This window comes from Haliotis rubra, unplaced genomic scaffold, assembly GCF_003918875.1.
Source record: "Haliotis rubra isolate DU_JTF1 unplaced genomic scaffold, ASM391887v1 Scf1424, whole genome shotgun sequence".
Classification (NCBI taxonomy): Eukaryota; Metazoa; Mollusca; class Gastropoda; order Lepetellida; family Haliotidae; genus Haliotis; species Haliotis rubra.
Genome location: NW_025765364.1, coordinates 79343 through 107029, shown reverse-complemented (window position 1 = coordinate 107029; position 27687 = coordinate 79343). Strand labels below are relative to the sequence as shown.

Genomic DNA, 27687 nt, shown 5'->3' with positions numbered 1-27687 from the left:
CAGTTGGGTATTTTCCATTTTCCATTAATAATAAAAATATAATATAGTTTAAATTTTGGTTTATGTGTTTGTTATTTAAACATGATCTGCAAGATGAGAAACGATAGGAAAGACAAAGAGTTGCCAAGTTCTTCTGCTAAAAAAGAAGCTCTCAATATGCATTAGTTATTTGATCTATCCTCAGTAACCTCAATGCTAAGATTTGACATTTTTGTGTGTACGCATGTAAGATGAGTATTGAGTATTTACAAAAGTTCAAGCGTACTTGTACGCAACAGAACTAATAGGAATTGAGCTTTCACATAAATACATGTACTTTCATAATTTTAGCAGGTACTCAGCTTATCTGTACCTCTGTATAATTATGCATTATTACAGGTACGTAAAGGCACTATGTGAACGAATATGCGGTGTTGTAGTCAGTTCGATCTGAAATAGTTACAAGTGACTATCTCATTGAACCTATGCCTGGGCAGCCAACACAAGATCCCTAGTTCGTTAGTTCGATTCTCACCTTTTGCACTTATTATGATCCAGAGAATGTCAGTGCATTACTGAAGTGCTTCACGCCGTTGGTATACAGCGTGCATCGTTTTTTTCATAATATACACATGAAAGAAAGTATCGCAACATGTCTAAAACCCTAAATAGTCACTTATATTCAAATCATAATTATGTTTGTATCCTTATTTTGTCCCTTCGGGCGCACCATTCATTGATTTGGGATGTGTACGCTCGAAGGCGTACATATCATCAAGCAAATATCCTGTTTAAGTAAAAGTTAAGTATTATTACAGCTCGTTAACTTGGACAATCAATTTCTCTGTTGATAAGCAGATATTTGACGTTTGTCACTAAGGTGAAACTAATGAGGACAGGGCGTGGTGATGACGACAATAGAAACGTAATCGTGTATTCGAACCATGATCGTAGGGTACTGGTTACACTACGGATGCCACTCGCCACATCCGGATTCTGATCTCAAGGCCTTGAATGACTGGACCAAGCCGTACTTCGAACTGAATTGCCGTTATATGCACGCCACCAAGGCGACTCATATTTCACTTATAAATAACTTGATCAGTCAACTAGTTGTGGGTGAATGAGTTTAGTTTTACGCCGCTTTTAGCAATATTAAAACAATATTACGACGGGGACAGCAGACAAAGGCTTCACACACATGTGGGGGGTATGATAGCCTAGTGGTTACAGCGTTCGTCTTCACACCGAAGCCCTGGGTTCGATTCCCTGCCCGGGTACAATGTGTGAAGCCCATTTCTTGTGTCCCCCGCCGTGATATTGCTGGAATATTGCTTAAAGCGGTGTAAAACCATACTCACTCACTACATATCAAGCACACAGGACGTCGTTAGCAGAACGGTTTTGTGTCGAGGTATATCATGTAGATGTGGATATTCATTCAGAGGTGTTGGTTAGCCAAGTGGTTAAAGCCATCGCGCCTCACGCCGAGGTTCGAGTTCAATTCTTCACTTATTTACGGAGCCTATGTTTGGTTTGGTTTTGATACTGCTGGAGTTTAACTAAATACCGGGAATAACCGTACTCACTCACTAAGTCTTCTAACATTCTTTTCATTTTGCTTCAAGTCTTTAATGCGACATGTATCGGGAAGAAAACTTAAAGGGTATATCATGCGTAAAAATAATTGCATGTATATTCATTTGATGGATCTGAACATTGTATTTGCTTGGTTGAACGCCAGCTTTATGTGGAAACTTCAAAAGTGCAAGGGAAGGATATTACTGATTTAGTAATGTACGTTAATGTCTCCAGACTGAACTAACAAGTCATTAGCTATGTTTTTAATGAATTCAGCAGTACATATTATAAAGGAAATAGAATTATGATGTGTGAATATACAGTTCTATTAAGCTACAAGGATTAGTTTTAACTTTACATGCTAGTTTTTATTCTCACTGTGATAGTATAGTTGTTTTAATGTCCTTTGACGACAGATTTCATAACATACACATATTCTTTATCAACGTCAAATTTGTTCTCGTCACGATATGGCTGAAACATTGCCGATGTGACGTTAAATATGTCATAGCCATGTCTCCAGTTTTCATGCAGCACACTATTAACTTCATAAATACATTGATGAAAACCATATTTACGGAGTGAAAACAATTATTTAAGTTTAGTCTAAGTGATGATAACGTACTTTACAAGAACGTTTAGTTTTTTACACAAGAATCATTGATCTTTCTACTCATTTTATGGGTCAACTAGAGTCCATGCAGGTAGTAAAAGTAATGTAAGTCCCCATAGTTCCTAGTATGGTGCTCTACCTTCAGTTGTTGGAGATCTATAGGCCGTGTTTTCTATTGTATTGTCTTCTTCAATTAAAATGTTTCAGATTTACATGCTAGTTTTATATTCATATCTGTGATACTCTAGTATGTTTACTGTCCATCGTCGACAGATTTTACTCTTTAAAATGTTTTCATTTTTATTGTATAAATTGTTTTCGTCACGACATGGCTGATTTATTGCCGATGTGACGCTAAATACTAACTCACTCACTCAATGGCTGGTTGAACTCACCCAACAAATTTTCGATGCCGATAATAGACGTTCCAACTGCAGCAGTGCTAGCAAGGTCGCCGTCAAACTCTTCCAGCAACGCTTCGGCGATAACGCCCACGGAGTAGCACATGAATCCATTCAGAAACATGCAGCAGAAGCCACATGTCAGGATGACCCAAGCCCAGCCTCCGTCGATGTTCTTGGCTGCACTCGCCATATCAACTTACCGCTGAAAATATACACGAGTTAATTAACGCCACGCATTTTTCCAATCAAATGATGGTTGTCTGTAAATAACCAAGGTTGAACCAAATAAATCGAGGGTTTGCCATCATAATTACAGATGAACGCAACTGACATCATCTTTAGCGTTAACCCGCAATAAGCCTTACTATCCGATCGATTTAGGTGTATTCTACGACGAGCATAGGTTTCTGAGGACCTAATTCCTACCTTCAGCCTCACTGGGCTTGGGGTCGGTGGGGAAGCCTAGTAGTTAGGCGTTCGTTCGTCACGCCGGAGACCCGGGTTCGATTCCCCACATGGGTATAATATGTGAAGCCCATTTCTGGTGTCCCCCCGTCGTGATATGACTGGAATATTGTTAAAAGTGAGTGTGTGAGTTTAGTTTTACGCCGCTTTTAGCAATATTCCTGTAATATCACGGCGGGAGACACCAGAAATAGGCTTCACACATATGACGAGCGAACGCCTTAACCACTAGGCTACTCCACCGCCCCTACTGCTAAAAGCGACGCAAACCCATACTCACTCACTCAATGGGCTAGATGTTAGATGAGTACAAAGTCTCAATATGCCAAGAGGTATGAGCTTGCATACACAGCATATATATTACCGGCCTGTCTCTCATTTAGAGAAAATCATGTTCCACAAATTACTAAAAATACAAATGGTGTCAACCGTTAGGCTCCTCTTTTCATTACAGATTTGTGCGTAAGATACATGTGTTTACAACACGAGGGAAATGTCATTATGATTCATACATCTTCTTTTCGAGAGATATCCAGAACAATACGTGTACATCGACGACAAAGATATTACCAGATGCCAGGTTCCCAAACACTGAGATATGTCAAATTCGTTGCAAGATTCACACTACCTCACAGATATGTTTATATGATGCATACATTCGTCAATACAGAAACATGTCCATGATAATTACACAAACGCTCGTCATGACAGAGATAGGTCAATAAGATGCATACACCCGTCATGATAGAGATAGGTCAGCAAGATGCATACACCCGTCATGATAGAGATAGTTCAATAAGGTCCATACACTCGACATGACAGAGATATGCGTGTAAAATACATTCAGTCGTTGTGACAGAGGTAAACTTCCACCTGCCATACTGGAGATGTATCAATAATACACCTACTTCTGCCATACTAGAGACACGTCAATAAGACACCTACACCTGCCATGTTAGAGGCACGTCAATAAGACACCTACACCTACCATGCTAGAGAAATGTCAATAAGACACCTACCCCTACCATGCTAGAGAAATGTCAATAAGACACCTACACCTACCATGCTAGAGAAATGTCAATAAGACACCTACACCTGCCATGCTAGAGAGATGTCAATAAGACACCTACATCGGCCATGTTAGAGGCACGTCAATAAGACACCTACACCTGCCATGTTAGAGACATGTCAATAAGACACCTACACCTGCCATGTTAGAGAGATGTCAATAAGACACCTACATCTGCCATGTTAGAGACATGTCAATAAGACACCTACACCTGCCATGTTAGAGACATGTCAATAAGACACCTACACCTGCCATGTTAGAGACACGTCAATAAGACACCTACATCTGCCATGTTAGAGACACGTCAATAAGACACCTACACCTGCCATGTTAGAGACATGTCAATAAGACACCTACACCTGCCATGTTAGAGAGATGTCAATAAGACACCTACACCTGCCATGTTAGAGACATGTCAATAAGACACCTACATCTGCCATGTTAGAGACATGTCAATAAGACACCTACATCCGCCATGTTAGAGACATGTCAATAAGACACCTACACCTGCCATGTTAAAGACATGTCAATAAGACACCTACATCTGCCATGTTAGAGACATGTCAATAAGACACCTACATCTGCCTTGTTAGAGGCACGTCAATAAGACACCTACACCTACCATGCTAGAGAAATGTCAATAAGACACCTACATCTGCCATGTTAGAGAAATGTCAATAAGACACCTACACCTGCCATGTTAGAGGCACGTCAATAAGACACCTACACCTACCATGCTAGAGAAATGTCAATAAGACACCTACATCTGCCATGTTAGAGACATGTCAATAAGACACCTACACCTGCCATGTTAGAGACATGTCAATAAGACACCTACACCTGCCATGTTAGAGAAATGTCAATAAGACACCTACACCTGCCATGTTAGAGACATGTCAATAAGACACCTACATCTGCCATGTTAGAGACACGTCAATAAGACACCTACATCTGCCATGTTAGAGACATGTCAATAAGACACCTACACCTGCCATGTTAAAGACATGTCAATAAGACACCTACATCTGCCATGTTAGAGACATGTCAATAAGACACCTACATCTGCCATGCTAGAGACATGTCAATAAGACACCTACACCTGCCATGTTAAAGACATGTAAATAAGACACCTACATCTGCCATGTTAGACACACGTCAATAAGACATCTACATTTGCCATGCTAGATACACGTCAATAAGACACCTACATCGGCCATGTTAGAGGCACGTCAATAAGACACCTACATCTGCCATGTTAAAGACATGTCAATAAGACACCTACATCTGCCATGTTAGAGACACGTCAATAAGACACCTACAACTGCCATGTTAGAGACATGTCAATAAGACACCTACACCTGCAATGTTAAAGACATGTCAATAAGACACCTACATCTGCTATGTTAAAGACACGTCAATAAGACACCTACACCTGCTATGTAAGAGACACGTCAATAAGACACCTACATCGGCCATGTTAGAGGCACGTCAATAAGACACCTACATCTGCCATGTTAGAGACATGTCAATAAGACACCTACATCGGCCATGTTAGAGACACGTCAATAAGACACCTACATATGCCATGTTAGAGACATGTCAATAAGACACCTACATCTGCCATGCTAGATACACGTCAATAAGACACCTACATATGCCATGTTAAAGACATGTCAATAAGACACCTACACCTGCCATGTTAGAGACATGTCAATAAGACACCTACACCTGCCATGTTAGAGAAATGTCAATAAGACACCTACATCTGCCATGTTAGAGACATGTCAATAAGACACCTACACCTGCAATGTTAAAGACACGTCAATAAGACACCTACATCCGCCATGTTAGAGAGATGTCAATAAGACACCTACACCTGCCATGCTCGAGACACGTTAATAAGACACCTACATCTGTCATGTTAGAGAGATGTCAATAAAACACCTACACCTGCCATGCTCGAGACACGCCAATAAGACACCTACACCTGCCATGTTAGAGAGATGTCAATAAAACACCTACACTTGCCATGCTAGAGACACGCCAATAAGACACCTACATCCGCCATGTTAAAGAGATGTCAATAAGACACCTACACCTGCCATGCTAGATACACGTCAATAAGACACCTACATCGGCCATGTTAGAGGCACGTCAATAAGACACCTACATCTGCCATGTTAGAGAGATGTCAATAAAACACCTACACCTGCCATGCTCGAGACACGCCAATAAGACACCTACACCTGCCATGCTAGAGACACGCCAATAAGACACCTACACCTGCCATGTTAGAGACACGCCAATAAGACACCTACATCTGCCATGTTAGAGACACGTCAATAAGACACCTACATCTGCCATGTTAGAGAGATGTCAATAAGACACCTACATCTGCCATGCTAGAGACACGTTAATAAAACACCTACACCTGCCATGCTAGAGACACGTCAATAATATAACTACACTCTCCATGCTAGAGACATGTCAATAAGACACCGACACCCTCTATGCTAGAGACATGTCAATAAGACACCGACACCCTCCATGCTAGAGACACGTCAATAAGACACCTACACCTGCCATGCTGGAGACACCTCTTCGAATTGCACAATTCAAAACTGACTAAATGCAACATCACCATTCCATTAGTCGTCTCTTGTTATCTCTGTCTTGGGTTTGGTAGACTGTCAGTTTTACCTGAAGTCATGGCGATGCATACTATAGAAATGATCCCTAAAAGAATGATTTATGAATCTGCATTCACAAATGTGACAGATTAAACCACTTGTACCCAGTTGCAATGTCAGGCATGGCATTACCAACCGAACTGCCCGAACATCAATCCTAATTGTGTGCAATTATATGTGCAAGCAACATGGTTACTATGAATCCGGGGGACAGCCAGTCTCGATCACACGGAAAAAACAAACATTCCATCGGACGCGACAAAAAAAAACCCCAACAAACAGCGATGGCAATTATATACTCATTATAACGGATCACTTGAGGACAACCGTCTCGACAGTCGCCGAAAAAAATGGCATAACTCGTTAAGCAAAGTAGTACTATTTACATGAAACGACCACTGGAAACCAGCGTTGACACCAGGTGTTCACGAAAATGGTAAGCATGCTCTACTATATCAGCACAAATGACTACCATATAGGAAATGGAGTCAGTATAATTTGTTAGAGCGGGGTATTCACGCTTAACTGCGGCATGGTATCTCAGTGAGCTGTCACTATAAACCTAGCTGGGCTAGTACAAGCAGCCATTTATACATACGCATGCACGTCGTCATATGAGCGAAATATTCTTAAGTGCGACGTTAAACCCCATTTCACCTCACCTACAAACATAACATAAAGTGATAATTTCACTCACCGTATCCCGAAAGTCGTTGGAATTCACGATTCCTTTTCAAATATATCTCTTCCTCACTCGTTTACAGTAGACAATATACTCGCTTTAACCATTCGTGAAACACCGTAAGTAGTCTTACAACATTACAACAGCCTGTGTTAAGTTACAGTGCCCTATTTACAGATAATACGCTGATATCTTCTCTGAAAAATTCGGACGCGTTCCCCCATCTTATGTCAATTTGTGTCTGAATGGAAGGTTCACCAGCTGTAACCTAGTGGCTTGCCAAGCAAATACATTTGACCTGGATTTGGAAGAAAACTATGCATTCCAGAAGGATGTGTTAATATGTAAGAAATACAGTTCGCTCTACCGCACGTAGAGTATAATTAAGTACTGTTTTGTCCAGAACTGTTATAACGTGAAAGCGCTCGGACAAGCGCCATCGTGCATTTATAGTACTTGTTCAGGGCAATACTGTACTATATTAAACCATACATTGGGTAGTGAGAATTGTATTTCCTTTCTAAGATGCCAGATTTATTAGAAAGCCGCAATAACTCGGCGCGCCTAGTTGCTGCAAGAGTTGTATGCTCCCCGGGCAGTTGAGATTGATAATACGATGTGCCGTCGAGATTGACATCCAATGATCGAGGGGAAAATACCAGCGCCTTGAGCATGTACTAGTTGCGTGGATATGTGCGCTATATAAATATCTTATAATAATCTATTACTTACAGACGATTTCTCTAAGGCACAAAAATATAACAAAACGATATTGTCGGTGACCTAAATATACAGTCTTCATTCAGGGCTAACTGGCGTGATGTTCTATTGATGTGTCTGTCCCTTATATTAGATGAGGTGAGGTGAAATGGAGTTTAACGTCGTACTTAGATTATTTCGCTCATATGACGACGTGCATGCGTGTGTATGTGTGGCTGCACAGTCTGCCAGTGATGTTAGCCGACTGATCCAACTACAAACCATGAGACGGGCGCTAACCCTTTAAGTTTCACCAAAGGAGACTGTACTAGGCAATGACATCTGACATGAATCGTGACGCCGGTTACCAAGGGTACGTTTGAATGCAAGGAGGCAAACGAGAATGACGAAATTGACGTCACCACAGTGTAATGCAAAATGTGTTCTTTATCGCCGGATAAAGTATTGTCAGCGCCTTTGATTATTATAGCGAAGCAGCTCAAAATGGCAGGTACATTGATGGACATGTTGATAATGTACCTATTATAGCATTTGTTTGTTTGCGTTATACTGTGTCCCGTGTACCACCTCTTCAAACAACACGAGTCGAAGAACTAATTTATGTGAGGCAGGACACGCCGTTAACATAATGTCCGACAGACTCACAGCCATTCTCAATTAAAATGTACAATTGCCAGTGGAAACTCGAGGGAAAAAAATGTTTCATGTTCGGTAAATTGCATTACATTTCATGAAATACAAGCATTAGAGAACCTGTTACTAAATATTCAGCACTCAGGCACAGACAATTACCCTGCAACAGCTCTTTGTACTACTGCACCCTGAAGTTACAATGAAATTTACGTGACGACACCAAAGTCACAATGACCAGCTGCCTTTCAAATAGCAATACATTGATATTTTCAAAAACAGCAGAATAAGATAGACAGTTTCACATGTCATCTATGTGGAAAAGCAATATGAACATCCGGGCATGTACTTTATTATTTCAGATTTTTTATACTGGGTATGAAAGCAAATGCCATTGTTAAAACTGATACGCTTTCTCAACGATAGTGCTAAAACAAAATTGCTGCGTTTCATGTTTGATTATCACCTGTCACTGTGATACTGTATTGTCAGGCAAATATCTCACATGCTGGTCCCAACGATCTTAACAGTCATCTGTGTAACAACTCATTCTGTTTTTGAGTGACGTAAATTACAATGTTTCATTAATTTTGATACAAATAAACAATACCAAATGACAAAAGGTGCAACTCTTAAATGCTTCTATTTAGAAGGGTTTTCTCCCAAATTGACAACTAATTAATGAAACCAACAACTTATGGTTAACCTGACCTTGAACATTAGACACATAGACCCTGATCAAAATACGACTGTCACGTAAATTATAATTACCAGTCAACAATTGCAACTTTAAATATAAATGGGCATAGGTGATACTATCATAAGCAAGGACCAAAGCAGAACTTTCGGAGAACATTTGACGTATATGAACGTATAAAACATAGAAACTTGTACATGAATAAAAGCGGGTAGCTTAAAACCACTGGTTCGTGTGTTGTACTGGACACACCATTCTCATCAGACGTTTTAGTCACTACAGGCTCCCGTGGAACAACTTCTGCAGTCGCTTCATTCTGGGTCATAGTAGCTAGAATGGCTTTTACATTTTCTCCATATTTTCTGACATTTCTTTTTGTTTCTTTCTCTACGTTGTTTTTTCTTTTTCAGCTCTAGACAGTGTACTGGTCTGCTTATGATACATGTTCCAATTCTTTCCTATTCCATTTGTTTCCCAATTCTGATTTTTTCCGTTCTCTGTATTCTCTTTGTCTCCTGCAATAGATGACTACAATTCAAGCAATAATGTATAGATTCCATCATTTAACATAATGTCACTTTCCAAACAATCCCAAATAAAGTAATGTAATTTACGTTAACAGTTAATACATTACTTCATAAATGCTTTATTATGAATCGCATGCAATAACATCACTACTTTGAAGAGTATCCCAACAGCCATTTGTTTAAGGATAAAACATGCATGTTTATAAGTATTATCATCATACCAAGTGTGCAGTTTCACAAGTATCATATCAACTACATCTTTAAATTTAAATTTCCACGATGCAATCACAGATTTACTGCTTTATCACTTGATAGGAAACCATATGTTTCAACATTCAGCTTACTTTATACACCTGTGCTTTATACAGAAAAGATTAATGTAGAGGCAATGAAAAGAAATTTACGTCACACTTCCTGTAATTTACGTTACAGGGCCATGCATGGAAGGCAAAGAATGGTTTTCATAAATCATGTCTGAATTATGAAAGTATTTAAACTGATTAATCAATATATTATCGTAATGTTGCAAAAATGTAGCTCGGAATCATTATACAGCATGTGTCAAACAGTACAGTCATCCTTATCATTGAAAAACACTTATTCCGCCTTAGGATGAATCAGGAAACTCCGGTTCGTCAAAGTTCACATTCGAATGACGTGCTGAAATGACCACTGCTTCCAGCGTGTGATTGCATAGGGTATTTGTGGTGCACTTTTTCACTTACAAGGAATTTCTGAACATCTACTAAACGTAAATTACAAAACGTAAATTACATCCTTATATTAAATGTCCAGGATGAGGGCCACATTACTCCGTTTTGGTGATATAATGTTTGGAAACATACACGGTTATGCACGGCCAGCATCGATTCCTATGAGACTTATTTTACTGTGACCGTCACGTATGATTACATCCTTAAAACTTGTTCCAATAACTAAAGATAACATGGGTTAGTTCGTTCTATTAATTCTCCTTATTGATCAGTTGACATTTGTTTGAAAGCAATATTGTGTTCGGCATAGAATACAACCCATTTTACTTGCTAAACTTGTTTATATGTAGTAAATGTTATGTACATCGGTTACCATAACGTAAATTACGTTACTTCTACCGACAAAATTAAAACAAAAATTGTCTGTTTGTTTCTTTCTCATTCTTGATTTTTATGTTCCTAAATATAAAAGCACACTTTGAAATTTCATTATGCAGGTTTATTACGTTGACTTGTAATTAATTAGTATTATCTAGAAGAGAATCATTGACGGCAATATGTTTTGCCGACAGCAAGAAAATCATAACCAACTGTAAAGGAACAGTCAGTTTCAAATAGTTTCTCCAATTAATGTTTGTGACTATTGTAGTTTACAAAAAACTTCTATTACATTTGACTATTGAATACTGTCGATTTCATAGGAAAAAAGGTTTCACGGTAAGGATAGCGGGGCCTGTAACCAGTACGACAGCATTTGTACAACTTAACTGAGAATAACTGTACAACGGGAAGGCGGCAAAGTCACGCTGACACTTGGCCAGCAGATGGCTGGATTGGCTGGACAGTATCCTTGCTGTCCCCTGCTTGCCTTCTGTTGGTCTGTCCGCGCTCTTCCCGCTGTCTGCCGGCTCTCCCTGCTTGTCTCTCCTGCCCGTTTTTAAAGCCACATGAACGACTAATAATCTGCGCAGGTCGGCAATTCTCAATTACTTTATACGCTAAATTGGTCGAGAACTTGATGAGATTGACATATCTCTGACAGATGTACACGGCACGTACTGATTCATTTGTTTAGAGATAACATAAGCATGCAAATATCCTTCATTAGCAATTCATGTATCATTTATACCCAGAACAAACGTAAATAATGTCTTCAGAATATCATCTGATGACCATTCTCCTCATGAAGATTTATCATAAAAATAGTTTGTTGTCAGTCAACATAATTCAAATACTTGACAAACGTTGCTCGGAGTGCAACAGGATGAACAGTATGAGAAAGAAAGAAACCATTTTGTGTTAAGGGCAAAATAACTGTGAAAATTATCTGAATAGACCACTGGAATTGGTGCTGCCACCAGGTGTTCAGGGCAAGCATGATAGTCCTACGCTGCATGAGGTATAGGATGACTCATATTCCGTGATTTCTACACATCCAAGATTAGACTATTTTTGTAATCGACAGTTTAAACGAGAAGCCATCAATGTGATACATGTTAAATGTTAAATGGTACATCAATATAAGCGCCCCTTGAAGGTAGCTTATAAAAATCAGGGCCCCTTTTCGCAAAGCTACCGTAGCGCTACGACTGTCGTAAGTCGTATGTTACAGTATAGGAGTTACGACAGTCGTAACGCTACGATAGCTTTGTGAAACGGGTACTGGAGTTTACATCGTTTGACCCTGTAGTACGGGGTGTTACTGAATTTACCGGGGTGGGGGTGGGGGCCCATTTGTTCTGGGGAGGTAGGGAGGGTCATCGATTCTGCTCTTAAAATTATGGGAGGGAGGGGGCATTATTTGTACATGCAGGGGTCACTTTCTTTATACATAAGGGGGGGGGGGCGTGTCATCTTAAATCATCATCCACCCACCACCCCACTCCCTGTCATAAATTTTGAAGGGTCCCAAACTTGATCTCTTCAAGGGGCAGTTGCCCTGCCATTTTGTGTCCGCATACACGACTGTTTTGGAGTGAGTGAGTGAGTTTAGGTTTACGCCGCACTCGGCAATATTCCAGCTATATGGCGGCGGCCTGTAATATAATCGAGTCTGGACCAGACAAAACAGTGATCAACAGCATGAACATCGATCTGCGCAATTGTGTCTGATTTTGGAGATGTGTTTACTGTGAAGACCACGTTGTATCATGTGGTACGTCAGTTTGTAAATAATGTTATACTTCCAAGTGTGGACAACCACAAAAAGAATAACAGTAAAATGTCGCACATGCATAGTACCATTACCTTTGTTTTCAGATTTTAGCATTAAAGCTAGTATTTCGGAACATCGCTGAGGTTAATTTGAAATGCCAAAGTGGGGTTTAATAGGGTTTTATGTTAGTGGTAGTAATTTATTCACAAATAATACCAATCGGGGAAAATACCAAACACAAATAAGTGACGATAACCCGAGAGGAACCCACTTTTAAATGAAAATCTATATGCAATATGTTGTTCAGATGATTAATGTTGAGATGATATGACGTATACAGACTGGAGAGAAGCTCGTCTAAATACACAGTCAGCGATAAAGAATACCTGGTGTTGACTATCTCAGAAACATCTGCTCATGCATAAAAATATTGTATGTTTTGTCATGCAATAGTGAGTGAGTGAGTGAGTGAGTATGGTCTTACACTGCTTTTGGCAATATTCCAGCGATATCACGGGTGGACACAAGAAATGGGCTTCACACACTGTACCCTTGTGGGGAATCGAACCCGGGTCTTTGGCGTGACGAGGGAACTCGTTGACCACTAGGCTACTCCACCGCCCCTTATCATGCAATAACAAATAGTGCCGCAAGATAATGTTATGTAGTGCCGCATATCATATTGTAGGATATGTTTGTTGGAGAGAGAGAGAGAGAGAGAGAGAGAGGGAGAGACAAGGGTTTGGGGACTGTGTGTGTAAAGGTCGGTCTTATGTCATGCAGAAAATTCTTCTTGTGAAGGATGGTAATAGGAGGTGGTAAAATCGTATTAAGTAGAGTCATTATGTATTGAAGAGAGACCACAATGTGCAACCTGACAGGTTATGGGTTATCAAATAGTGTTGATCTTTCACTGTCTGTGGCATCAAACAATCATTCATTTATTTAAATTTGTATTTGAATTGTATATTTATTTATTTTTAAATCAAAGGCTGTAAACAATCATACATCTTTTTACAGATGAAGTGAGCTGTAGCTTTGTTGAAACGAAAACACTCAAGTTGCAGAAGTGTTGGAGATTAATGTATCAACAAAATCGATTAGGATTTATAGAGCAACATGCCCGTCAAAACTGAAATAGAATTCAATACATAATTCAACAAATCGCAAACTGTGGAACCTCGTAGACATCCTCTTATCATAATTGGTAGCTGCACCTTCGAAACAGATGAGAAAATCCTTCATGAACTCTCTCTAAATTATGTTGAGATTGTTAGGTACTGGCAAAATGTCAGGGAACGTTCATCGTTTCATGTTAGCCAAATACAAATACTATGGCTGCGTTATGTCGGTCAACCAGATGTGCCAAGTCATACTATCTTCACCCACACTGTTGTCCTTATGTGAGTCTGAATACCGAACATAATACAAGGGATTTCTGTGTGATATTAGCAAGCAGCGTGTTTGAGGCAGCTTGCAAAATTATTTTAGTCCAGCATTGTAGGTATTCGTATCGTCGTTATATATCTGGGTCATGACAGAGAAATCAGGTCATGTAGTAGGTACTGCTTCATGAATATCAGGGCAGGAGATTCATATTGTGAGGAATCGCACTTGGGCGTGACGAGCGGTTCTTATTGCAGACTCGCTGAAAACAAAAGCGACACAACCACTGCTATGATCATTGCATTATTCCCACTATAGCATCAGTGTGCGAAATAGCCACTGGCCCGCTAGCCCGTGGCTAGTAAACATCCAATCGGGCCAGTAAATCTCCACAGTCACTGGCCAAACTGGCTAGTGAATTGTCATGGTGTCAGTTTGTAAATATATCACTCTCTCCGACTTGTTAAGTTATAATACACACGCAAGGTTATAGCCTGATATGAATATACATCAGCAGCTATATATTAGCAGCTTAATGATAAAAACCCGTGCCATGCCGACAATATCTTATTCTCATCTATTTTTTAAGCCTTTTGCTTAGTTTCTATATTCAAATTTCGGAATAGTTAATTATTTTGTGGGCTAGTAGCTTTCAGGCATAGCCAGCCTGACTGGCTAGCAACATTTGGAAACTATACTCATGCCAATAATAGTTGTCACCCCCTTCATTTTTTTAATTGGAGAGGCGGTGTGGGTGTGAGGGTGGGGGTTGGGGGAGGGGTGACAACCATTATTGGCATGAGTATATTTCTCACACAGCATATGGATGTGTGTATGAACTGACAACAATCTGGGATTATATCAGACAACTGCTTAAACTTAAATACAGATGGGTTTATATGATAATACCCAGGAATGAACTGCATCCTACTTGTATGGTGGTAAGGACATACTAATAGAAAGTGGTATTCATCTTCTAAGACATATAAATGACACTTGATACATATTGCTATAGTATCGTCTCCATTGTCTTTATTGAAATGCAACTGTTGGACACCCTATTTGTGCACTAAGCAACGGAATTTACATAAAATGCGCATCAAGTCTCTATTAGTGTACAACGCAGTTATATACACTTCTGTTTCCAAAAACCTAAATTCTTCTTGACGAACAAGCCCTGAAGCTTTTCAGTATCTGCTCTATATGTATATTCCCAAATTTCGGCGCCATAGAACAAACTATGTGTTATTTTCGTGTCAGATATGTAACGATTATACCAGGTGTTCCTGTAAAGGTGGAATATCCTAACTCTATCCGAACCGTATGTCAATAATCATATAATGAGGCCACTTGTGTAGCGCTGAACACCACAACGCACGGGCACACTCTAAGCGTATACAGCACAAAGGACATTATTAACCAGGCTGACCCAAGCTGCCTCTAAAGCAATGGAAAATTTATAGTCATATGACTTCTTCCACGAGATACCTATTCTCTGCTGGGTGAACAGAGGCAATTTTGAACAAGCTCACTTGCCTAAGGTGAGCCCACATAATAATATAATGTGTGCTTTTTGTGGGGCAGGGCAGTCCTAGAAACTCTCAGGTGTCAAGCTGCCAAACACGGTACCGATCCAAGGACTCTCGTTGATAATGTTGCTTAACTTAAACCGATTTGTGACATCACAGTGGGTTCTATCCACAAGACCACATGCTACAACCAATAGTTTGTCTTTGAAAATCATATTGGAACACCAACTAATTCCCTGTATTCAATACATCATCTGTATACTGTACTGTGATCTCTTCTGTCTACTTCCAGGTGCCTTTAGAAACGATTTCTGAATTTCAGTTATCAATTCGTTGGAATTACTCAACGCTGAATTGTAGACACACAACAGTGGCTTATAAATTTTAACGAAGACACCATACAGAAGATACTCTACCTATAAGATAGGAACAGAAAAAGCAACAGCAACAAAAACTCGCTGTAATGTAACACTATTTGTCGCTGACACTTGTCAGAGATGTGTCAAACTAGACACAAATATGACCAGCTTAGCAGATAATGTCCATGGGAACTGCCGTCACTTTTTAGAGACATGTCAAACTTGTAAAAATGTGACCAGCTAAGTAGATTGCTCGTCGTTCAACTGCCTTTAAAATTAGGCAGGATCGACAAGCAAAGGTAGAGTTTCCGCACAGCAGGAAGAGTGAGTGAGTGAGTGAGTTTAGTTTTACGCCACACTCAGCAATATTCCAGCTATATGGCGGCGGTCTGTAAATAATCGAGTCTGGACCAGACAATCCAGTGATCAACAGCATGAGCATCGATCTGCGCAATTGGGATACGATGACATGTGTCAACCAAGTCAGCGAGCCTGACCACCCGATCCCGTTAGTCGCCTCTTACGACAAGCATAGTCGCCTTTTGTGGCAAGCATGGGTTGCTGAAGACCTATTCTACCCTGGATCTTCAAGGGTCACAGCGGGAAGAGCGCGGACAGACCCGCATGAAGTTGTAATGAAGGATATTTGCATGCTTGTTGTTATCTCTTAACAAATGAATCAGTACGTGTCGTGTACATCTGTCAAAGATATGTCAATCTCGTCAAGTCATGACCAGCATATTATGTGCATGAGAATTGCCGACCTGCCCAGATTATTAGTCGTTCATGTGGCTTTAAAAGCAGGCAGGATAGGCAAGGAGGGAGAGCTGGAGACAGCTGGAAGAGCGTGGTCAGACCAACAGAAAGGCAAGCTTGGGACAAGGAGGGACGAACACTGACTGGCCCATCTGCGTCCCAAGTATTGCCCTTATGTCGCTGCCTTCCCCTGTAAACTGTACGCTCTACTTCACATAGTCGTACTGCGAGCATAAACACACCCATTCGTTGTACGACTCGTGTTGGTCGAAGAGTGCCAGAGTTGTTTCAGTAGTCACAGTTTATAGACGGGACAAGTAGGACCACGGATCGCATTAAAGCTTGCACTGAAGTGTACGTCCCCTACGAAATATGTTCAATCGCGTTCATGGTTCAGGGATTCGTTTGTCAACATGTACACCAGCGAGATGAATTCAACATGGAATAGTTTACAAAGTGTTGCAGTGGCCTAATTTGTGCATACATGAATATGCTTTGTGTCAATGCCCTTGCTCGTCGGTACACATTTGTGAAGTCATAGGCTTCTCAATGTACAGCATGCTACTGGATTGAAGTTTTCAAGGTGTGGAAAAGAAGCATGACAACTTAAACAGATCGCTTAGCAGCAGGGATAGCATTGGCTATAATTAAAACCGTGCATGTACCAGCAGTGATGTAAGTCTCATGTACATTACACAGCGACAGGGTGAAAATATGTTATGCACAGACGGCGGTGTGCTTTGAATACACAGTTAGCCATATGAAAGAAATATTGTGCTTTATTGTGCACATTTATCCATCCATGCCCTAATCACATGTTGTAAAGGACTACTAGTTACGAATGCTGAACAGTAAATGAATCTGGGAGTGGTCCAGTGACAGGTTAACAAACTTTTCCAGCATATTCTGAAACAGCTACTGGATGTTATCACACAATACCATTGATGTCCTTCAACAGTTTCTGAATATAGTGTATCCTTATGTCATGTTACAATACCATGTTGCAATACCCGTGATGTCATTAAACAGTTTCTGAATATAGTGTATCCTTATGGCATGTTACAATACCATGTTGCAATACCGGTGATGCCATTAAACAGTTTCTGAATATAGTGTATCCTTATGTGATGTTACAATACCATGTTGCAATACCATTGATGTCATTAAACAGTTTCTGAATATAGTGTGTCCTCATGGCATGTTACAATACCATGTTGCAATACCGGTGATGTTCTTAAACAGTTTCTGAATATAGTGTATCCTTATGTCATGTTACAATACCATGTTGCAATACCGGTGATGTCATTAAACAGTTTCTGAATATAGTGTATCCTTATGGCATGTTACAATACCATGTTCCAATACCGGTGATGCCCTTCAACAGTTTCTGAATATAGTGTATCCTCATGGCATGTTACAATACCATGTTGCAATACCGGTGATGCCCTTAAACAGTTTCTGAATATAGTGTATCCTTATGTCATGTTACAATACCAGGTTGCAATACCGGTGATGTTCTTAAACAGTTTCTGAATATAGTGTATCCTTATGGCATGTTACAATACCATGTTGCAATACCGGTGATGCCCTTAAACAGTTTCTGAATATAGTGTATCCTTATGTCATGTTACAATACCATGTTGCAATACCGGTGATGTCATTAAACAGTTTCTGAATATAGTGTATCCTTATGGCATGTTACAATACCATGTTGCAATACCGGTGATGTCATTAAACAGTTTCTGAATATAGTGTATCCTTATGTCATGTTACAATACCAGGTTGCAATACCGGTGATGTTCTTAAACAGTTTCTGAATATAGTGTATCCTTATGGCATGTTACAATACCATGTTGCAATACCGGTGATGTCATTAAACAGTTTCTGAATATAGTGTGTCCTCATGGCATGTTACAATACCAGGTTGCAATACCGGTGATGCCCTTAAACAGTTTCTGAATATAATGTATCCGTATGTCATGTTACAATACCATGTTGCAATACCATTGATGTCCTTAAACAGTTTCTGAATATAGTGTATCCTTATGTCATGTTACAATACCATGTTGCAATACCGGTGATGTCATTAAACAGTTTCTGAATATAGTGTATCCTTATGTCATGTTACAATACCATGTTGCAATACCGGTGATGTCATTAAACAGTTTCTGAATATAGTGTATCCTTATGTCATGTTACAATACCATGTTGCAATACCGGTGATGTCCTTAAACAGTTTCTGAATATAGTGTATCCTCATGGCATGTTACAATACCATGTTGCAATACCGGTGATGTTCTTAAACAGTTTCTGAATATAGTGTATCCTCATGGCATGTTACAATACCATGTTGAAATACCGGTGATGTTCTTAAACAGTTTCTGAATATAGTGTATCCTTATGTCATGTTACAATACCATGTTGCAATACCTGTGATGTCCTTAAACAGTTTCTGAATATAGTGTGTCCTCATGGCATGTTACAATACCAGGTTGCAATACCGGTGATGTTCTTAAACAGTTTCTGAATGTAGCGTGTCCTTATGGCATGTTACAATACCAGGTTGCAATACCTGTGATGTTCTTAAAAAGTTTCTGAATATAGTGTATCCTTATGGCATGTTACAATACCAGGTTGCAATACCATTGATGTTCTTAAACAGTTTCTGAATATAGTGTATCCTTATGGCATGTTACAATACCAGGTTGCAATACCGGTGATGTTCTTAAACAGTTTCTGAATATAGTGTATCCTTATGGCATGTTACAATACCAGGTTGCAATACCATTGATGTTCTTAAACAGTTTCTGAATATAGTGTATCCTTATGGCATGTTACAATACCAGGTTGCAATACCGGTGATGTTCTTAAACAGTTTCTGAATATAGTGTGTCCTCATGGCATGTTACAATACCATGTTGCAATACCAGTGATGTTCTTAAACAGTTTCTGAATATAGTGTGTCCTTATGGCATGTTACAATACCATGTTGCAATGCAATGACTTCATAAAACAGCCGATGACTGTAGGAGAGGCGTAATGACATATCATCACTCAATACCAGTGATGTCCTTGCATAGTTCCTGAATGTAGGAACTCAAATACCTGTGAGGTCCGAAAACAGCTGATACAAAAGATCAATTGTAACAGGGATCTTCACGGGTTTGAAGGTTTTAGACTCTGATAATTACCACTTTGGTAATTGCCAACACCAGACACATAATCGGGGCGAATCGGTATTCAACAAACGAGCTGAAATATCTTACTTTACTACATATTACACATGATAGATACGTATATAAAAACAAGAAATAAATATTAATTTGAAACAAACCCGTAGTTAAAAAGATACTTAGTTTGCTTCAGATAATATCGTCATAAATCTTCTTTATATAATTGACTTGGCATTGATGTATTAAGCCATAGGTTGCTATGGTGATACCATCACTTTGTATATAATCACACAATCCTCTACTAGTCAGTGCGAACATTTGTCAATGACAGAAAATATTGTTGGTAAGGTGGCATCCCATAACTTATATTTTAGCAGTATTACAGGGACCCAATATCATGAACACATGAGGTGGCATCACAATACCACTGATTTCCTACACAGCTGATGACTGTAGAAGTGTCATAATGGCATGTTCTCACTCAATACCTGTGATTTCCTACACAGCTGATGACTGTAGAAGTGTCTTAATGGCATGTTCTCACTCAATACCTGTGATTTCCTACACAGCTGATGACTGTAGAAGTGTCTTAATGGCATGTTCTCACTCAATACCTGTGATTTCCTAAAACAGCTGATGACTGTAGGAGTGTCTTCCAATTAGTTGCCTCGTAACCATCTTCATTGGTCGAGTATATGTGTAGACTTCTGCCTATGTCATGGCTGCTGATGACTGAGTTGTTTAGTAAACCATCATAACATATGACTTCTGCCTATGTCATGGCTGATATGAGTTGTTTAGTAAATTCATAACATATGAGTAAGAGTTGAGGGGATCGCCCAATATACTGTCGCTATATTGTGTACACAGATGTTATTGGAATGTGGTTATGCAGTAATAATGCCTCTCCTAAATATGAATATTAGAATGTAACATAATACGTTATGTTTGTGTCATTTAATAATATGAATCATATTAATAAATATTGTTGAATATCATATTTATATTGCATTAAAGGTTGCTTATAGTGAAAAAAAAGAGAAATTTCGCAATAGTCTTGTAAAATACGTTCCCAATGTTCTTCAGGTGAACAATTGACAAGCATTTGCGTGAATTTATGACGGGTCCACTGGTGGTGCTGGATAAGCTCACGTTTTCGCAAACACCAGGTACCATCACTATTTTGATAGTCGTTCAAAAAACACATGCAGTTATCAACAGCATGAGCATCAATCTACACAAATGGGATACGATGACATGTGTCAACCAAGTCAGCGAGTCTGACCAACCGATCCCGTTCGTCGCCTCTTAGGACAAGCATGGTTTACTGAAGACCAATTCTAACCCGGATCTTCACGGGTTTGCACGTCTTAGACTTTGATAATTACCACTTTGGTAATTGACAACACCAGGCACATAATCGGGCCGAAACCACCGATCTGAATCTTCTTTCATGAGATATCTTACTTTACTATCACACATGATAGACACGAATATAAAAACATGAAATAAATATTAATTTGAAACAAAACCGTAATGAAAAAGCTGCTTTGTTTGCTTCAGATGACATCTTCATAAATATTCTTTACATTATTGACATGACATTGGTGTATTAAACCATACGTTGCTATGGTGATACCATCACTTTGTATATAGTCACACAATCCTCTACTCGTCATAGCGAACATATATTTTGTCAATGACAGGATGTATTATTGGTAAGGTGGCATCACCTTAGCTTTATTTTCAGTAGTATTACAAGGCCACAACATCATGAACACATAAGGTGGCATCCATAAGCTTTACTTTTAGTAGTATTACAAGGCCCCAACATCATGAACACATAAGATGGCATCCATAAGCTTTACCTTTAGTAGTATTACAAGGCCCCAACATCATGAACACATAAGATGGCATCCCATAAGCTTTACTTTTAGTAGTATTACAAGGCCCCAACATCATGAACATAAGGTGGCATCCATAAACTTTATTTTCAGTAGTATTACAAAGACACAATATCATGAACACATTAGGTGGCATCCATAAGCTTTACTTTTAGTAGTATTACAAGGCCCAATATCATTAACACATAAGGTGGCACCTATAAACTTTATTTTTAGTAGTATTACAAAGACCCAATATCATGAACACATAAGGTGGCATCCATAAGCTTTACTTTTAGTAGTATTACAAGGCCCCAACATCATGAACACATAAGGTGGCACCCATAAACTTTACTTTTAGTAGTATTACAAGGCCCCAGTATCATAAACACATAAGGTGGCACCAATAAACTTTACTTTTAGTAGCATTACAAAGACCCAATATCATAAAACACATAAGGTGGCACCCATAAGCTTTACTTTTAGTAGTATTACAAGGCCCCAATATCATAAACACATAAGGTGGCATCGATAAGCTTTACTTTTCGTAGTTTTATAGGAACACATTATCATTAACAAATAAGTAACCCTGTGATCAGTTGCTTGAGAAGAATACAGAAATTAGTTCACATTATCCCAAGAGAGGACGGGAAGTCTGGAAACTATGTCATAATACCCACGATCCACGATAACTTACAGTCCGTTTGAGACAAAAGGATACCGATGAATTGCAATCTAACACAAAAACAAATAGACATAAAAGAATCAAACCAACGCGGACTGCAACAAAACAACTGACCAACTCAAGAAAAAAATTGCATAATTTCTGTCACAAAAATAAAAAGTTGTTTAAGAAACTGTCAGCATTTATTTGTGCGTTTTCCAAGTTTGTTTCAAGGGCAACTAAAGGAACAGCGCGAAAAGCGAGATGCACGTGCATTAGTGACGTCAGAGACATGTGATTACTGCTGATTGACAAAGTGAGAGAAAATGAATGTCTATAATTTACAAAATCTATGCTTTCTTCAAGGATGACAATGACAGGGGGTGACCCAAGTATGCAATTACATACAGCGCACTGCCTGTGCAGATGGGGTACGTGTCATCTCGCCAGCTCAAAAGTTTGTTGAGAACCCGTTAACGCACGTGCATCTCGCGTTTCGCGCTGTTCCGTTAGTTGCCAATGCGCCCTTGTAACAAACTGGGATTGTTTTCTGTCTATTTGTTTTTGTGTTATATTGCAATTCATCTGTATCATTTTGTCTCAAACGGACTGTAGATGAAGAAATTATTGTACAGTCTCCAAAAAGTGAGTGAGTATGGTTTTGCGGCACTTTTAGCAATATTCCAGCAATATCGGGGTGGGGGACACAAGAAATGGGCTACACGCACTGTACCCATGAGGGGATCAAATCAGGGTCTTCGGTGTGACGAGCGAATGCGTTAACCACTTAACTATCCCGCTGTCCCTTCTCTGACAAGAAGAAAAATCAAGAAACTATTTTGATGGAACCAAAAGGATACCGCCGGAGTATATCTTGCGATCATGCTCTACGTCAGATAAATAACCACTGCAAATAAAAACACAACGGATAAGCAGTTATAATTACTGAGACGTCGATGCAGTGTGTTACTACCAACCTTCGGAATGTGTTACCCATTGACGTTCATCATGCTAGTACAATGATGGTTTACAAAAACAAACAAAAAACGCCAAAATACCATTGTATAAGTCTGAAAATGTAATACGGTACTCGATTTTGTCTATACTGGTAGAAGAATTTGATGTTGTGATCTAAGAAGTCGAAGGGATGAAAAATATATTTCAACATTTCAGATGTGAGGTGAGGTGAAATTGGGTTTAACGTCTTGCTTGAGAATATTTCGCTCATATGACGACGTGCATGCGTGTGTATGTGCGGCTGCTTTTACTAGCCCAGCCTGAAGCTGGTTTTATAGTGCTAGCCCACTGAAATACCATGCCGCAGTGAAGCATGAATAGTATTGAACACCCCACTCCGAGCCGACCAGTCCTTGTTGTATCCATTAATGCCGAGCGCCAGGCAAGGACCAACAAGTACCATATTTTAACGTCTTTTGGTATGACGCGGTCGGGGATCGAACCCGCGACCTTCCGCTCTCCGGGAGGCCACTCTAACCACTACACCACAGAGGCGGTCTCAACATTTCAGAATGTAACTGTGGCTTTTACTGCGTTAGTTTTCGCGGGCACCATATATTTGTCGAATTATTATATAGCTCTATATACTGTCACGGAATGTGTTTTCATCTTAAAACATTATTATGATATAATTTCATGAATATCAACCACATGTTTTACGTCTCCTTCGCACTTATTTCGAATTGACAGGAATCAAGGATTATTTCCAAAATTCGAACCGCAATCGGGAGAGAATGTCAAACTAGACAGTTTTTTTTCAAGCTTTGTAATGCAACTCCCAAATTCTATCTGACGTTTCTGTGACAGGTCGCCACATTTTTAAGTGATTCGGTGGTGTTCTGGTGACGTCAGGGCTCATTTGAAGAGCATTCGGAACGTTCTGACTGTATTCGAGGTGTATTCGAGATACATTCGAGCTGTATTACAACTGCAATCCAAATATTCCGATACATTGGAAGAATATTCCACCGGAATTCCAGCAGCAATCGAGATACATTCCAGGCGCATTCTGACATTCTGACAGGATTTGAAGTGGCTTGCCTTTTCCATTCTCCCTCGAATATGTTCAGAATATATATATCATGCAGTAAGAATACTTCGAATACAGTTAGAATGCAGTAAGAATACTCAGAAAGCATTTAGAATGTACTTCAAATGTCGTTCGATATTTTTCCATTTCAAAAGTGCCTCGAAAGCTTTGAACATGTTCAAAACATTCGGGCATGTTGCAAGAATTGACCTAAACAGTTGAAATGCTTTCAGAATGCAGTAGGAAGTTTTAGAATGCAGTAAGAATTTCCAAGAATCTCCAGGAACTTTTCATTCCGACAGCACTCCGGCACATTCCTCCTCAAGTGTGAAGGGGGTATCAATAATTTAACAGGGGCGGATACAGCATTTTGAGAAAAGGGGGAGGGTGTGCACTTCATGTTCACGAGAGTTTGGTCATTTGATAACCTTTCAGGAAATATAAAGGTTGGATTAGGGTTAGGGTTGAATCAGAAGGTGGGGACTAGTATAAGTGGTCTTCTCATGGTATGAATGTCTTGAGCTTAAGGTACTGCCACTGTTATCACTATGTAGCAATAGTTGTATTGTGTAGAGCAGTACGGCCTGTTTGTCAACCCTATTCAACCTTACATTGATACAATATGTGTGTTCTTTATGTGTACACGCGATGCTTTTGCATATGTGTACACGATATGCTGTGTCATAGTGACTTTGCTATTTTCTCTCCCCCCCCCACCACCACTCCATGGGACAAGCCTCACTTCAAACCTGCCATATATTTGCCCTTTCCCACCTCCACGGGACCAGCCCCTCCCCTAATCTCCCTTCAGTTACCTCAGTGGGAAGTAAATCCAGAGCGTTGACATCACCTCTCTTCCAACGTTAACCCGTCCCCTCATCTCCCTCCCCACACCTCCATGGGACAGGAAACGAGAGCACTGACATCACTTCCCTTCTAGCCCCTCCCCTCATCCCCCCCTCCATTGGACATGAAGCGAGAGCATTGACATCGCTTCTCTTCCAACCCCACCCCTCATCACCCTCCCGACACCTCCATTGGACGTGAAACGAGAGCACTGACATCACTTCTCTTCCATCCCCTCTCCTCATCTCCCCCCACACCTCCATGGGACGTGAAAGCGAGGCACTGACATCACTTCTCTTCCATCCCCTCCCCTCATCTCCCCACCTCTCCATGGGACTTGAAACAGAGCACTGACATCACTTCTCTTCCATCCCTCCCCCGCATCTCCCCACACCTCCATGGGACTTGAAACGAGAGCACTGACATCACTTCTCTTCCATCCCTCCCCTCATCTCCCCCACACCTCCATGGGACTTAGAAACCAGAGAGCACTGACATCACTTCTCTTCCATCCCTCCCGCATCTCCCCACACGTCCATGGACCTGAAACAGGAACATTGACATCACTTCTCTTCCATCCCCATCTCCCTCATCTGCCCCCACACCTCCATGGTGCCTCATCTCCCCCCACACGAGAACATTTCCCTTCCATCCCCTCCCTCATCTCCCCACACCTCCATGACATCGGTTCTTTTCCATCTCCACCCCTCATCAACCCCTCCTCCTCCCACCTCCATGGTACGGGAAACGAGAACACTGACATCACTTCCTTTTCCGTCCCCTCCCATCATCCCCCCACCTCCATGGTACGTGAAACAGAACACTGACATCCCTTCTCTTCCATCCCCACCCTCATCTCCCCCACACCTCCATGGGACGTGAAACGAGAACACTGACATCGGTTCTTTTCCATCTCCACCCTCTATCTACCCTCCTCCTCCATCGGACGTAAATCGAGAGCGTTGACATCAGCTTCTCTTCCAACCCTCCCTCATCTCTCCCCACCTCCATGGGACGTGAAACAGAGAGCACTGACATCACTTCCTTCTAGCCCCTCCATCATCCCCCCTCCATTGGACGTGAAGCGAGAGCATTGACATCGCTTCCCTTCCAAATCCACCCCTCATCACCCTCCCCCGACCTCCATGGGACGTGAAACGAGAGCACTGACATCACTTCTCTTCCATCCCCTCCCCTCATCTCCCCCACCCTCCATGGGACGTGAGAAACAGAGCACTGACATCACTTCTCTTCCATCCCTCCCCTCATCTCCCCCACACCTCCATGGGACGTGAAACGAGAGCACTGACATCACTTCTCTTCCATCCCTCCCTCATCTCCCCCCACACCTCCATGGGACTTGAAATCGAGAGCACTGACATCCCTTCTCTTCCATCCCTCCCCTCATCTCCCCACACGTCCATGGACCTGAAACGAGAACATTGACATCACTTCCCTTCCATCCCCACCCCTCATCTCCCCCCACACCTCCATGGGACGTGAGAGCAAGGCACTGACATCACTTCCCTTCCTAGCCCCTCCCTCACACCCCTCCATTGGACATGAAACGAGAGCATTGACATGGCTTCTCTTCCAACCCTCCCTCATCACCCACCGACCTCCATGGGACGTAAATCGAGAGCATTGACATCACTTCTCTTCCATCCCTCCCTCATCTCCCCCACACCTCCATGGTACGTGGAACCGAGAACACTGGCATCGCTTCTTTTCCATCCCCACCCCTCATCTACCTCCACCCCATCACCCCTCACACCTCCATCGGACGTGAAACGAGAACATTGACATCACTTCTCTTCCATCCCTCCTCATCTCCCCCCTCACCTCCATGGGACGTGAAACGAGAACATTGACATCACTTCCTTCATCTTCATCAACCCCTCCCCTCCACCCACCGACATGGTACGGAAACGAGAACACTGACATCACTTCTCTTTCAACCCCACCCTCATCATCTCCCCACACCTCCATGGTACGTGAAACGAGAACACTGACATCACTTCTCTTCCATCCCCACCCCTCATCTCCCCCACACCTCCATGGTCGTGAAACGAGAACATTGACATCGGTTCTTTTCCATCTCCACCCCTAATCTACCCTC

General features: G+C 40.8%; 1 protein-coding gene across 1 annotated transcript in view; it reads right to left on the bottom strand.

The window, feature by feature from the left end:
* The window catches only part of LOC124269152 (monocarboxylate transporter 14-like), a 33924-nt gene that overhangs the window by 5343 nt on the left and 894 nt on the right, over positions 1-27687 (bottom strand). Inside the window, exon 2 of the mRNA XM_046704169.1 lies at positions 2569-2779. Within this exon, the coding sequence (XP_046560125.1) occupies positions 2569-2767 (199 nt within the window). The 5' untranslated portion in view covers positions 2768-2779. The remainder of the gene's footprint in view (positions 1-2568; positions 2780-27687) is intronic.